This window comes from Cricetulus griseus, chromosome 2 (assembly GCF_003668045.3).
Source record: "Cricetulus griseus strain 17A/GY chromosome 2, alternate assembly CriGri-PICRH-1.0, whole genome shotgun sequence".
NCBI lineage: Eukaryota > Metazoa > Chordata > Mammalia > Rodentia > Cricetidae > Cricetulus > Cricetulus griseus.
In genome coordinates, this window is record NC_048595.1 from 64,086,070 (window position 1) to 64,098,285 (window position 12,216).

The following is a 12,216-nucleotide window of genomic DNA, read 5'->3' on the forward strand; positions in this document are numbered from 1 at the left end:
AGATATCTCTCCTGAAAATTTTTGTGTGAAATAACTTATTTTAAAACAATAAAAACAACAAATAGAGATTAGCTTGAAAAGATAACAGCCTAATATCTTACCATCTTCCACTGATAGGAAAGTGGTTCTTTTAATATTGTACTTTGACATAAACACATAACTTTTCTCTGTGAAATGCTTTTCTGCATTGTTTTAATAGGCTATTCTGGTTTTAAAGAAACATGTTTTTATGCTACACGATAGAAAACATTTATTTGCATCTCATTTAAATTATTCACAATACTTTGAGGCTTTCATTCTCTTCCAGTTAGTACAATTTATTTTTCTATACATTTCAGTAGCAAACAATGTTATTTAGACTCTAACCTGGCATGCTACAACCTCTGGCCCACCCTTGAGCCCCTCCATTGCAAAGGTCTCCAGGTGCAGTTTGGGTAGCTGCAGGGTGAAGTCATTCCTACTTGCTGCAGTCCGTGACAGCGAGATCTGATCTCTGACCTAAAGGGAAAAAAACAGCATCAATGGTAATTCCCCTTCAGACACATTAACTGGGATGAACTGGGTCCCCTTGAGCCCACTGAGTGGACTTGCATTGATCGCTGGACCTGAAATCCATGAATAAATTTAGGACTAATTGATTTTTCGTTGCAAATAAATCTCTAATTCAGAGTGCTGGGGGAGAATGTTAAGAAGAAAAAGCATCCTTCTGCTTGGAATGAAGAGGGGAGAAGAGGCGCAGGAGCCTTCTGATCAAGAAGCTTTGAATTATTCTTTCACCATTCCACTCGGAAAAGAAAAGGGAGGGGGGTGTAACAAAATCAAAAGCAAGCAGCAACCCTATTATCACTTTCTTAAAATCGTGTTTAACTGATATTAGATCACGTGTGTTGTACACAATAGTTACTAGGTACTGGATTTTAAAAGGAAAACTTCACTATACATACTCTGGAATAAGAACAAATATACTCAACACAAAAGGATACTTAAAAATATACAAGTAAGGGGTTTGTTTAGCCGTCTCAGACTTATAAAATTGTAGGACTTAATTAAACATAAGTCTTAACAGTAAATACAAAGAAACCGGCTTGGTCACAAAACCTCTAAGTAAGATAACTGAAATAAAAATCAGTAGCATTTGTACTATAGTTTAAGTATTTGGAGAGGTAAGAACACAAGCACATCCAGATGGAGTTCTAATTCGGAAATAACTGAAGGCAGTTGATATCACACTGCCACCTTCTGGACAAATCAGCCCACACGTAACAAATACAAAGAAATTCCAGTATTTAGCTTTATGAATTCTACAGTCTATTTTGCATTTAAGATAAAGTTCTCACTTTGAGTCAGTCACCTAGAAAATACAGACATATTTTCTAGCTATTCATGTGCTTGGGCAGGTTTTTAAATCGTTTTTATTTGCTATCATAAATTTAACAATTACTATAAAACTACATTATATGGTTTGGGGAGATGGCTCGGTGGTTAAAGAGCTTACCACACAAGCATAAGGATTTGAGTTTAGATGCCCAGAACCCATGTTAAAACCAGGCATATGCTGGAGGTAGGGACAGGTGGAGTACTGGGGTTCTCTGGCCACCAAGTTCAAACAATACAAGCTCCAGGCTCAGTGAGAAATTCTATCCCCAAAAATGGGGACAGGAGGAGCAATAGAGGAAAACACTGATGTCAATCTCTTGGCTTCCCTGCCGATGTGCAAACACGTGCTCATTTGCACACACAAGCACACAAAGCTCTCTCTGTCTCTGTCTCTCTCTTTGTGTGTCACACACACACACATACACACACACACACACACACACACACACACACACACACACACACACGCACTAACAGCCATATGACATAGTTTTTATGAAGAAGTACACATCAAGAATGGTGTTAAGTGTAAAAATTAAGATTAACTTCCAAAATGAATATATTTATGTATCTTTATTTGAACAACCTCATCTGTAACATTGTAGTTCATGCCTGTAATCTCAGTAACACAGAGGCTGAGGCAAGAGAATTCCAAGTTCCAGGCCAGCCTGGGCTACATATCAAGCTGAAGGTCAGCCTGGACTGTGCAGAGATAGCCTGATTCAATCAATCAATCAATGAAATAAAATAAACTCTCTATTTTTCTATTCTACTTGGGCAACTTGTAAAGTTGTTAGAATTATTTATTACCATATAAATCAGTTAGATGAGAAATATAAACATCTCACAGATTGTCATATTCTATAGGTTTTTTTCCTTAAACCAGAAAACACCCATAAATAAAGACATTTTCAATTGTCCATGCTAATATATGGGTAAAAATAAGAATCCTTGTTTCCCAAGCTAGTCCCAAGATTTTCTATAAATAAATGAATGTCAGAAATATGCTCCAAAATGGCAGGGTATGTCTCACAGAAATGTGGATATTACATGCTCCCTGGAGTTCTAATTCACAACATGTGGTGTATCTCTAAGTCTTCTGTCAGGATGAAAATGCTACTGAACTTACTTAGCATGACAAAATAAACTATATTTTGCAAATACAACTGCGGCAGATTGTACATTTCTTTGGTATATACACTTTCTTCCTTTTTGTCACCAGTGATCACTCAGATAAAAGAAAACATTAATGTGGATTAAGGTACTGAGAATTTATCAACATCAAACCACTAGTGTTTGCCTTCTACCCTTCTGAACCATAGTCAATAGATCTAAATATTTTACAGCACCCTGGCCAATTCATTGTTTGATGTTTAAAAACTCACCCAGAATCAAAGAAAATTTATTAAATTTGAGCCCCCAAATGAGATACTATTAGCTTTGAAAGTCAAGTTTAACTGTGATATTGATAATTCTCTTTTCTCTGTGACAAAATTCACTAGGGAATTCCTAGATGTCAAAGTACAAAGCAGATTGCTAATGTGGGCAAAGAGGGGGAGACATGCAATGCAGGTACAACCCACTGCAGTGCAAACATGGGGGTGTCTCTAACCAAGTGGTATCATCAGACACTAGCCGGCACCCACAAAGGCTTGGCATACAATGAGCAGAGAGCTATATTCCACATTTGCTAACAACACCTATGAGAGAAGCCGAGGCTCTTGGCATTTATAATGTGGATACCTTCAGTTCCCCAGTCTGGCTTTTAATGCATAGGATCCACCAATCCTGAGGGCCTACCAGCACTGTGCTATCATGCCTGGCCTAATTTTCATGTGAAATACTTCTAATTAGTTAAAAAAAAAAAAAATACTCTGTTGAAAGTTGCCGGTGCCACTGAGAGACAGTAGCCAGGGACACATCATAGATACCACATCACAAGTAGTTCCACTAAAATTCTGAGAGATTTTTTCCCCACTTTTAAATTATACTAAAACTTTGAAAGGTGTCTAAAAATGTTCTTCAAATAGCTGTAGGAAAAGTTTTTAGAAAAAATCTTGAAAAAGGATTGTGTAGGATTTCTTTTATCTTAATGGATAAAGAGAGTAAAACCATCAAGCTGAGAGGGTATGAATAACTGACACCAGGACAGGCAAAAGAAAGACCAACGCTGAAAAGGAGCTGCCGCGAGGGCAGAGAGGGAGAGAAGACAGGAGGGTATGAAGGAGAGGCTGTTGAGAAAAGTGCAGAGGCTGTGTGAACTTCTGGATAGGCAGGGAACTGACTCCCAGAACAGCAGAGAGGACTCTCGCCTGCCACGGGATCCACTCCTGAGGGAACAAAGTAACTAAGAGATGTTTTCAAAGGAGAGAGTGTGGCATTTCATTAGAAACACTGCCAACTGAAAATAAAATTATTCTTTTCCAGAAAGACAAATTCCTAACTACTAATTTTTTAAATAAAATTAGAAAAATAAAACTTTTTTTTCTAAAAGGAGTTCACTTTTAAAAGTTCCTATTTTAAAATAAATTGGCATAGTCACATGTCCATGGAATAAGTTATAATTTCAAACCAGAAAGTGGTGGTGCATGTATTTAATCCCAGCACTCGGGAGGCAGAAGCAGGTGGATCTCTGTGAGTTCAAGCCCAGCCTAGTCTACAGAGTGAGTTCCAGGACAGCCAGGGCTACACAGAGAAACCCTGTCTCAAAGAACTAGAAGATAGATAGATAGATAGATAGATAGATAGATAGATAGATAGATAGATAGATAATTTCAAAAGTCAGACTTGAATTCTGTTTATCTCATTGATTGTGCTGTGATCACAACTATATTCCTTTTCACTCTTACAGATATCAGTGATAAAAGCATATAAGATGTTTCCTACTTCAGACTGTTTAGTGATTCATTTTTAATTCATTTTAATTCAATTTTAATGAAGTGAATTTTTTGTACTTTATGTATTACATAATACATTAAAAAATGGTACAATTCCTAATATTTTTAAAGATTTGTTTTATTTTTATTTTTAATTATAGGTATATTGTGTGTCTGTGCATGTGTAAGTATAGGTGCCCACAGAGTCCATAATACAGTGTCCCACAAGGGCCTCCTGACCTGGTCCTCTGCAAGAGCTGTATGAGCTCTCACCTGCTGAGCCATCTCTCCAGCACCAGGTTTCTTGGTATGTTTTTTAAAAAGAATTAAGTGGATGCATTATTTCTGCTCTGGAATTTTAATTTTTAGAAAGAGAAATTTACTTTCTTTCTTACTGTTGGCCTTTAAAAAGCAAGTATTTTCAATAGATAAGACATAAGGCACAATAGATAGAAAGAAACATAATTCTAAAACTCAAAACATTGTCGTGAAAAACTGTCTATACATAACTATGTCTTTTAAACTATTATAATAATTTGCTTCTATCCGTGAGATTAGAAGCCTCATGAGGTTCATGGATCTAATCCAGTTCCACTTCTCTGATTAACTGCTAGATGCAAACTGCCAATGTGTTTTCTAACTTCCTTCACTTCTGTATTAATGCAACAAAGGTATTTACACCAGATATTACCAACTATAAGGTTGGTCATTTCTAGAAAATTACTTAACTCATTATTTATCATTCCACTTGATTGAAACTAGAGTCATTTGAGAGGAAGGAACCTCAACTGAAAAAAAAAAAAAAAAACCCTCCATAAAATCTGAATATAGGCAAGCCTGTGTACTATTCTCTTGATGAATGATTGATGTGGGAGGGCCCAGTCAACTGTGGGTGGTTCTAGCCCCAAGGGAAGGCCCCATGTAGTAGCTGGCCAACACAAAACAGAGTCCATGGGTTTTTGTATGCTTTTTATTTTGTTTTTTATTTTGTTTTGTTGTCTTTGGGGATTTTTTCATTTGCTTGTATTGATTTTCAAAATTTGTGTTTTTTTTGTTTGTTGGGCTTCTTGTTAATAGAGAGAAAGAACATGAAGTTTGATGGGTGGGGAGGTAGAAGGATCTGGGGAGGGTTGGGGAGGACAAATAATATCAAAATATACTGTACCAAATTATAAATAAAAATATATTAATGTTTAAAATTAGTTTTGCAATAAGAAACAGAAATGGAAAACATGAAACAGCCTTATTCTTCTCAGTGTGCCATAATCATTCTCATTTATCCCCCTTTGCTCTCCATTCTTCCCTCAGTACAGCTACAACCACGTACAATGGCATCTCAGTACAACCACCATTCAATAACATCCCAGCACAACCACCATACAATAACATCTCAGTACAACCACCATTCAATGACATCCCAGTACAACCACCATACAATAACATCTCAGTACATCCACCATACAATAATATCCTATCACAAGCACCATTCAATAACTTCCCAGTACAACCACCATACAATGACATCCCAGTACAACCACCATTCAATGACATCCCAGTACAACCACCATGCTGTACAATTACATCCCAGCTACAGACAGAAATAACTGATCTCTTGAATCAAACCAGCAAGTTAGCCACATCCCAATTAAAGATCTGGAAACCTGAACATTCAGATCAAATTATCAAGATGGAAAGTCAGACAATTTAATCATTTATATTTTATATGGGTACTAGACAGCCAGAAACTCTTTAGGCAGCCATACAGTGCTCCTACAAACAGATTACCTTGGAGTATTTAAACAAACATAAAAACCCAAACTTAAGAACAGATAAATATGTTTACAAATTGTTAAGGTCCTCCACAATTAAATACTTTCTTTCTCAGAATAAATTGTTTCAATGAGACACATGCAATTAGATTTCTTTAGACTGAATGCCACTAAGCATATGTGCATGGTACTCTGCACTGTCTTAGCCTTAGTTGTCAAGGTTCTAAATCTCTCCTCTGCTGGCATGCCATTTCTAGTTTGGCTAGTTCAAAATGACACAGAACAACATGAATGACAACTCACAAAAAGGCTATACGGACAGAGCTGTCAATGTCAAGCTGGCTATGTTAACACCTACATGCCTTTCACAGCTGATCTTCAGGAAACAGAATTAAAAAATGAGGCTAAAGAGTTCATAGATCACAAGTAACATGTAGACAATCATTGATGAGCCACTAATTACTGGCTTTTTAGAGGCAATTTTTAAAATACAATCAGTTCCATGAGGAAAAAATGATCTTATAGTCTTTCACTTCTTTTAATTCATTGGCAGACAAGTCTAAAAGATAATCAAGCATCATAATATGTCCTGATCAACACTTTAATGAGAAGATTATACAATCACATTTAAAGGCCTCAATGTGTAATGTCTTCTTCGGTCCTGTCTGGACTTTCTTTTATTCTTCAGTATACTCTAAATAGAGAAGAGTGCCTTTTACTTCAGCATAGTAAAACTGGTCATTCATTACTTGTATCTTAGCATGCCTCTTTCCTAGAGGTATGCTCACCACTGACTTTCTCCATTAGCTATTGATTAGGCAAAGTAAACACAAATGCTATTTTTAGCAATCAAATAAACAAAATAGATGGCAGTACCATCAAGACAAACAGTGGAATGTGGAAATAGCTTTTGTTATGTTTAGAGACTGGATGATGGTAAAGTTTGACTCATTCAGAAAACATCTGTTAAGTACCAGGATGGTGATGGATGTTGTGGATATAGAAATCAGGAGGCAGAATTCCATCCCTCAATGACTTCCAGCTCCAGTGGCATAATTAATCTCTCAGAGTGTGTTTTCTAGCCTCTCATTTATCCACAATGGTGTGTTCTCCTGTCAGTTGCTCTCCCACCTTCCTTCTCCGCCAGAATATTATGCTAATCAATCTTAAACCTTTATCAAGCGCTGATTTCCCCTAAGATTCAAAAACACATGTCCTGCTGGTTATTCCACATTACCTTAAACTAAGTACTTCAAAAGTGAAACTCATTCCCCCCTTAAAGGTGGATACCCTCATTAACTCACACCTCCCATCCCACATACCATCACTCCCAGACTTTTTTATCCCAATGTGCCAATTTGCTAAGTTTTGTATCTTTTCCTCTGATACCACCTACCACCTGATCCATGTCTTCACAGCACTCATCTAGCCTAATGGTACAGCCTCCTAATAGAACTCCCTATTCACAGACTCTTGAAACCGACTCCATTAAGGCGCATCTCTTACACTGTCCTTGCCTGTGATATTACACTGAAAACATCTGGCTGTCTATACTCCTATGAGCTCACTCACATTAGTATGTATGTTTTCATTTTCTTCATGCCACAAGGAGCCACCGACCAATTCACATATTAATCTTCTAACAAACCTTCAGGTAACCTCCGGGTTTTCTAAGGATGCTCCACATTTGAATAACTATATGGATGTGCAAGACCACCTCTTGTGGGTGTGTATTTATCAATGAATGCTGGAATTATCTGTGTTTCACTATTGAAGGAGAGGCTATAATTGGTATATGGCTGAATTAAATCCAATAGATGGACTCAAGAGAAGTTCAGAAGAACATATGAAAAAAAATGAAGAGAATGTACAGGACTTATGGAGTATTATCTTGTGTGTGTGTGTGTGTGTGTGTGTGTGTGTGTGTGAGAGAGAGAGAGAGAGAGAGAGAGAGAGAGAGAGAGAGACGACAGACAGACAGACAGACAGACAGACAGAGACAGAGAGATGTGGGGTCAACAAAGAGACTAGGGAGAAAGAGTTCTAGAAAAGTTTGAAATTTTTTTCAAAACTATAATAGTTGAGGCAGTGATGATCATATTTCACTGCAAACTAGCATAAAATTATCAAAAACAAAGGAGAAATATATTAAAGTTATAATGGTAGACAACTTCACAAGTCTGGAGGAGGAAAGAGACATCCTGACTAAGGGAGGCAAACACTTTACAAAAATGAGATCAAATAAATTCACAACAGAACACATTATAACTAACCATCAAAGCCAGAGAGAATGTTAAAAGCATCAAGAAAAAAAATGACTTATCATAAACAAGGTAACGTCTGTTAAACTAGCAGCACAGTTTTCATTCTGAACCTTGCAGGCCATGAGGGAGCAGAATACTATCTTCAAAATGCTAACCCAGAATATTAGCCTTGGCAAAAACATCATTTGAAAATCATAAATACACAAAGACACCCCCCCCCGACAAACAAAAGCTCAGGGAGTTCATCACCACTAGACTTCCCTTAGAAGTGCTTTTAAAAGTTCAAGTATAAACAAGAGAACACAGGCTCGAGAGATGGCTCAACAGTTAAAATCACTTGCTGTTTTTACAGAGAATGTGGGTTTAGTTCCCAGAACTCACATGGTGGCTCACAAATATTAGTAGACATGCACATGCTATGCATACATACGTGCAGGCAAAATACTCATTCAGGTAAAATAAAATAAGGAAACCTAAAAGAAAACTTTATTTTTTAAAAGAATATTATAACTCAGGAAAGTATAAAACTCATAAGCAAAGAAAAAATATAATCAAATAGAAAGCACCATATTTCATCCTAGTATTAGATAAGTAACTTTTAACTAAAGGAAAATTCTTTAAAATAACTATAACAAAGAAATATTACTTAACTCCTATAAGTAGGAGTTAATTGTAATATTAAAAATATAAAATGGAGAGAAGAAACATAAATGTGTAGAATTTTTGTACACAAAGTTATCATTGGCCTACAATTGTATGTAAATTCAGTAGTAACCACAAACAAAATATCTGTGTTGATTTGATTGAGAATGGCCCTCACAGACTCATGTTTGAACACTTGGTCCCCAGTTGGTGGAACAGTTTGGGAAGGGTTAGGAAATATGGCTTTATTAGAGGAGATGTGTCTCTGGCTTTGAGGTTTCAAAAGACTTAAACCATTTGGGTCAGCCATCTCTGCCTCCTGTTTGTGGTTCAAGATGTGAGCTCTCAGCTGTTTGGCCACCATGCCTTTGCTCTGCCATCATGGACCCAACCCTTTGGAACTATAAACACAAACAAAACACTTAATTTTTAAGTTGCCTGGGTCATGGTGTTTTATAACAGCAACAGGAAAGCAATTAATATAATACCCACAAAAATAAATCAAAAGAAGATAAAAATAATCAAAACTTGTAAAAATAAACAAGAAAAAGAGAGTAAGAGAGAAAATAGAAATGAATTACACAAAATAATTAACATTAACAATATAATAACAAATTCTTTCTTTTGAAATTAAAAAAAATTAATACACACACACACACACACACACACACACACACACACAGTATTTTGCCTGCATGTATGCCCCCAGGCCAGAAGAGGGCACCAGATGTCATTATGATGGTTGTGAGCCACGATGTGGTTATTGGGAATTGAACTTAGGACCTCTAGAAGAGCAGCCAGTGCTCTGAATTGCTGAGCCATCTCTCCAGACCTAACAAATCCTTTCTTATAATTAATGACTTCATGTGTAAATGAATTAAACTTCCCCATCAGAGTGGCTTAATTGTGAAACATGTACTATTTACAAGAGACTCACTTTAGACTTAAGCTCATACACAGGCTGAACATAGAGAAATAGAAAAATATATACAAATGGTAAACAAAATAATGTGAATAACTATACTGTATAAAATAGACTGTAAGTCAAAGTTCAGACGAGATAACATAGGACATAATATGAGTCTAGTCATCCAAGATGTATACCTTTAGTATGGAAATACTTATAAAACAAACATTGACAATGCTAAAGGGAAAATACCAATACAATACCAATAAGAAACTGCAATACCTCACTTATAAACTGACAGTTACCAAAGAAACAACAAATAAGAACAGCACCATAGACAAACTGCCCCCAAAAGACACAAGCACAAAATTCCCAAACAGCAATAGACATACAATCTTCTCAAATGTATATATTGTATACATACATAATATATATTATAAATACAATTTACATAATCACATATAATTACATTTAATATATACAATTTTCTAAGAGAGATCATATCAAGTCACAAACTAATCTTAAGAAATTTGAGAATATTAAAGACATCAAATGTTTTTCTCTTAGAAGAAACCTCAGAGAACTTAATAATTTCAGTATTAGTCATAACTTCATTGAGATGACACCAAAAACAAAGACATCAAAAAGAAAAACAGAGGCCAGGCGTTGGTGGTGCACGCCTTTAATCCCAGCACTCGGGAGGCAGAGGCAGGCGGATCTCTGTGAGTTTGAGGCCAGCCTGGTCTACAGAGTAAGTTTCAGGACTACACAGAGAAACCCTGTCTTGATAAACCAGAAAGAGAGAGGGGGGAGAGAGGAAGGGAGGGAGAGAGGGAGAGAGGGAAGGAGGGAGGGAGGGAGGGAGGGAGGGAAAGAGGGAGGGAGAGAGAGGGAAGCAGAGAAATTGGATTACATCAAAGTGCAAAAGCTCTGCACAAAACTAAAGGAATAATCAACAGAATGAAAAAGCAATCTATACCCTGTGGAAAATATTTACAGACCTGAAATATCTTAAGGGGTTAATTTCTAAACTACAAAAAAAACATTATGGAAAAAGAAAAAATCTAACTTTATAACCTAATTTAAAAGTAGGCCAACAATTTGAATAGGCACAAACATGACCAACAGGCATCTGCAGAGGTGCTCAGTATCACTGACAAGAGGAATTTTAAAGGATACAGTGATATACCATATCTCTGCTTGCCACTGTAGAAAATAATATTTTTTTCTCAAAAACTAAAAACAGAACTACTACAAGATCCAACAACCCCACTTCAGAGCATTTATCAAAAGATGGGAGTCAGAATCTCTAAGAAATATTTACACTGCCATGTTCATCTTAGCACAATTTACAATAGTCAAGCTGTTCAAGCAACCAGAAATTGTATCAACAGATTAATGAAAAAGAAAATGTCATATACACACAACAGAATATCATCCAGGCTTTAAAAAAGAAGCTTATCGTGCAGTATGCAATGATGTAGATGCTTTGAAGACATTCCAGTCACTGCAGTAAGCTACTCAAGATGACATATACCACACAGCATTCTATGGTGTGAGGCATTTGAAGCAGTGTAGACTCATAGAGGCTGAGGGTAGAATAGTGGCTAACCAGTTTATCCTGGTTAGGCTTCTGTCAACTTGACATAAGCTAGAGTCTTTTGAGAAGAGAAAACCTCAACTGAGAAAATGCCTTCCACCTGACTGGCCTATGGACAAGTCTCTAGGGCATTTTCTTGACTAATGATTAATATGGGAGGGGCTGCCTGGGAGGGTGAATATTACTGTACATGGTACCAACCCAGGGCAGGTGCTCCTGAGTTGTGTGGAAAAATAAAAATAAAAAAAAAAGCTGAACAAGCCATGAGGAGCAAACCAGTAAGAAATGTCCCTCCATGGTGTCTGCTTAAGTTTCTGCTTCCAGGTTTCTTCCTTGAGTTCTTTCCCTGACTGCCCTTCATAATGGACTATGACTGGGGCATATACACTGAAATAAACTCTTTCCTTCCCCAAGCTGCTTTTGTGGTCATGGTCTATCTCACAGCAATAGGAAGTGTCTAAGAAAGAAATTGGTATCAGACAGTGAAGTATTGCTGTGACAGACTTAACCATGTTTTGGTGAGGAATGTAGTGACATTTAATCTTTGGGCTGGAGAAGCCATCAAGTGCTCTACAAGTTGCTCTATGGAATCTTGGAAGATAAGAATGTTGAGAGCAATATGGACCTGATCTAAAAGCCTCCTCCCTAAGGACTAGCTTTCCTGGTACCAGGGGCAGCATGGAAACTTCTAACGGAAAGAAACAACCAACTTTACTACCTAGCTATATGATGCCTTATGAAATACAAGAACCAGCAAGTCATAATAACTTTAACCATCTAA

At 36.8% G+C, this 12,216-nt stretch overlaps 1 protein-coding gene across 1 annotated transcript in view; it reads right to left on the reverse strand.

Moving 5' to 3' along the window:
• LOC100756343 (coiled-coil domain-containing protein 171) overlaps positions 1 to 12,216 on the reverse strand; it is a 332,880-nt gene that overhangs the window by 79,875 nt on the left and 240,789 nt on the right. The window contains exon 24 of the mRNA XM_035439823.1: positions 367 to 498. Within this exon, the coding sequence (XP_035295714.1) occupies positions 367 to 498 (132 nt within the window). The remainder of the gene's footprint in view (positions 1 to 366; positions 499 to 12,216) is intronic.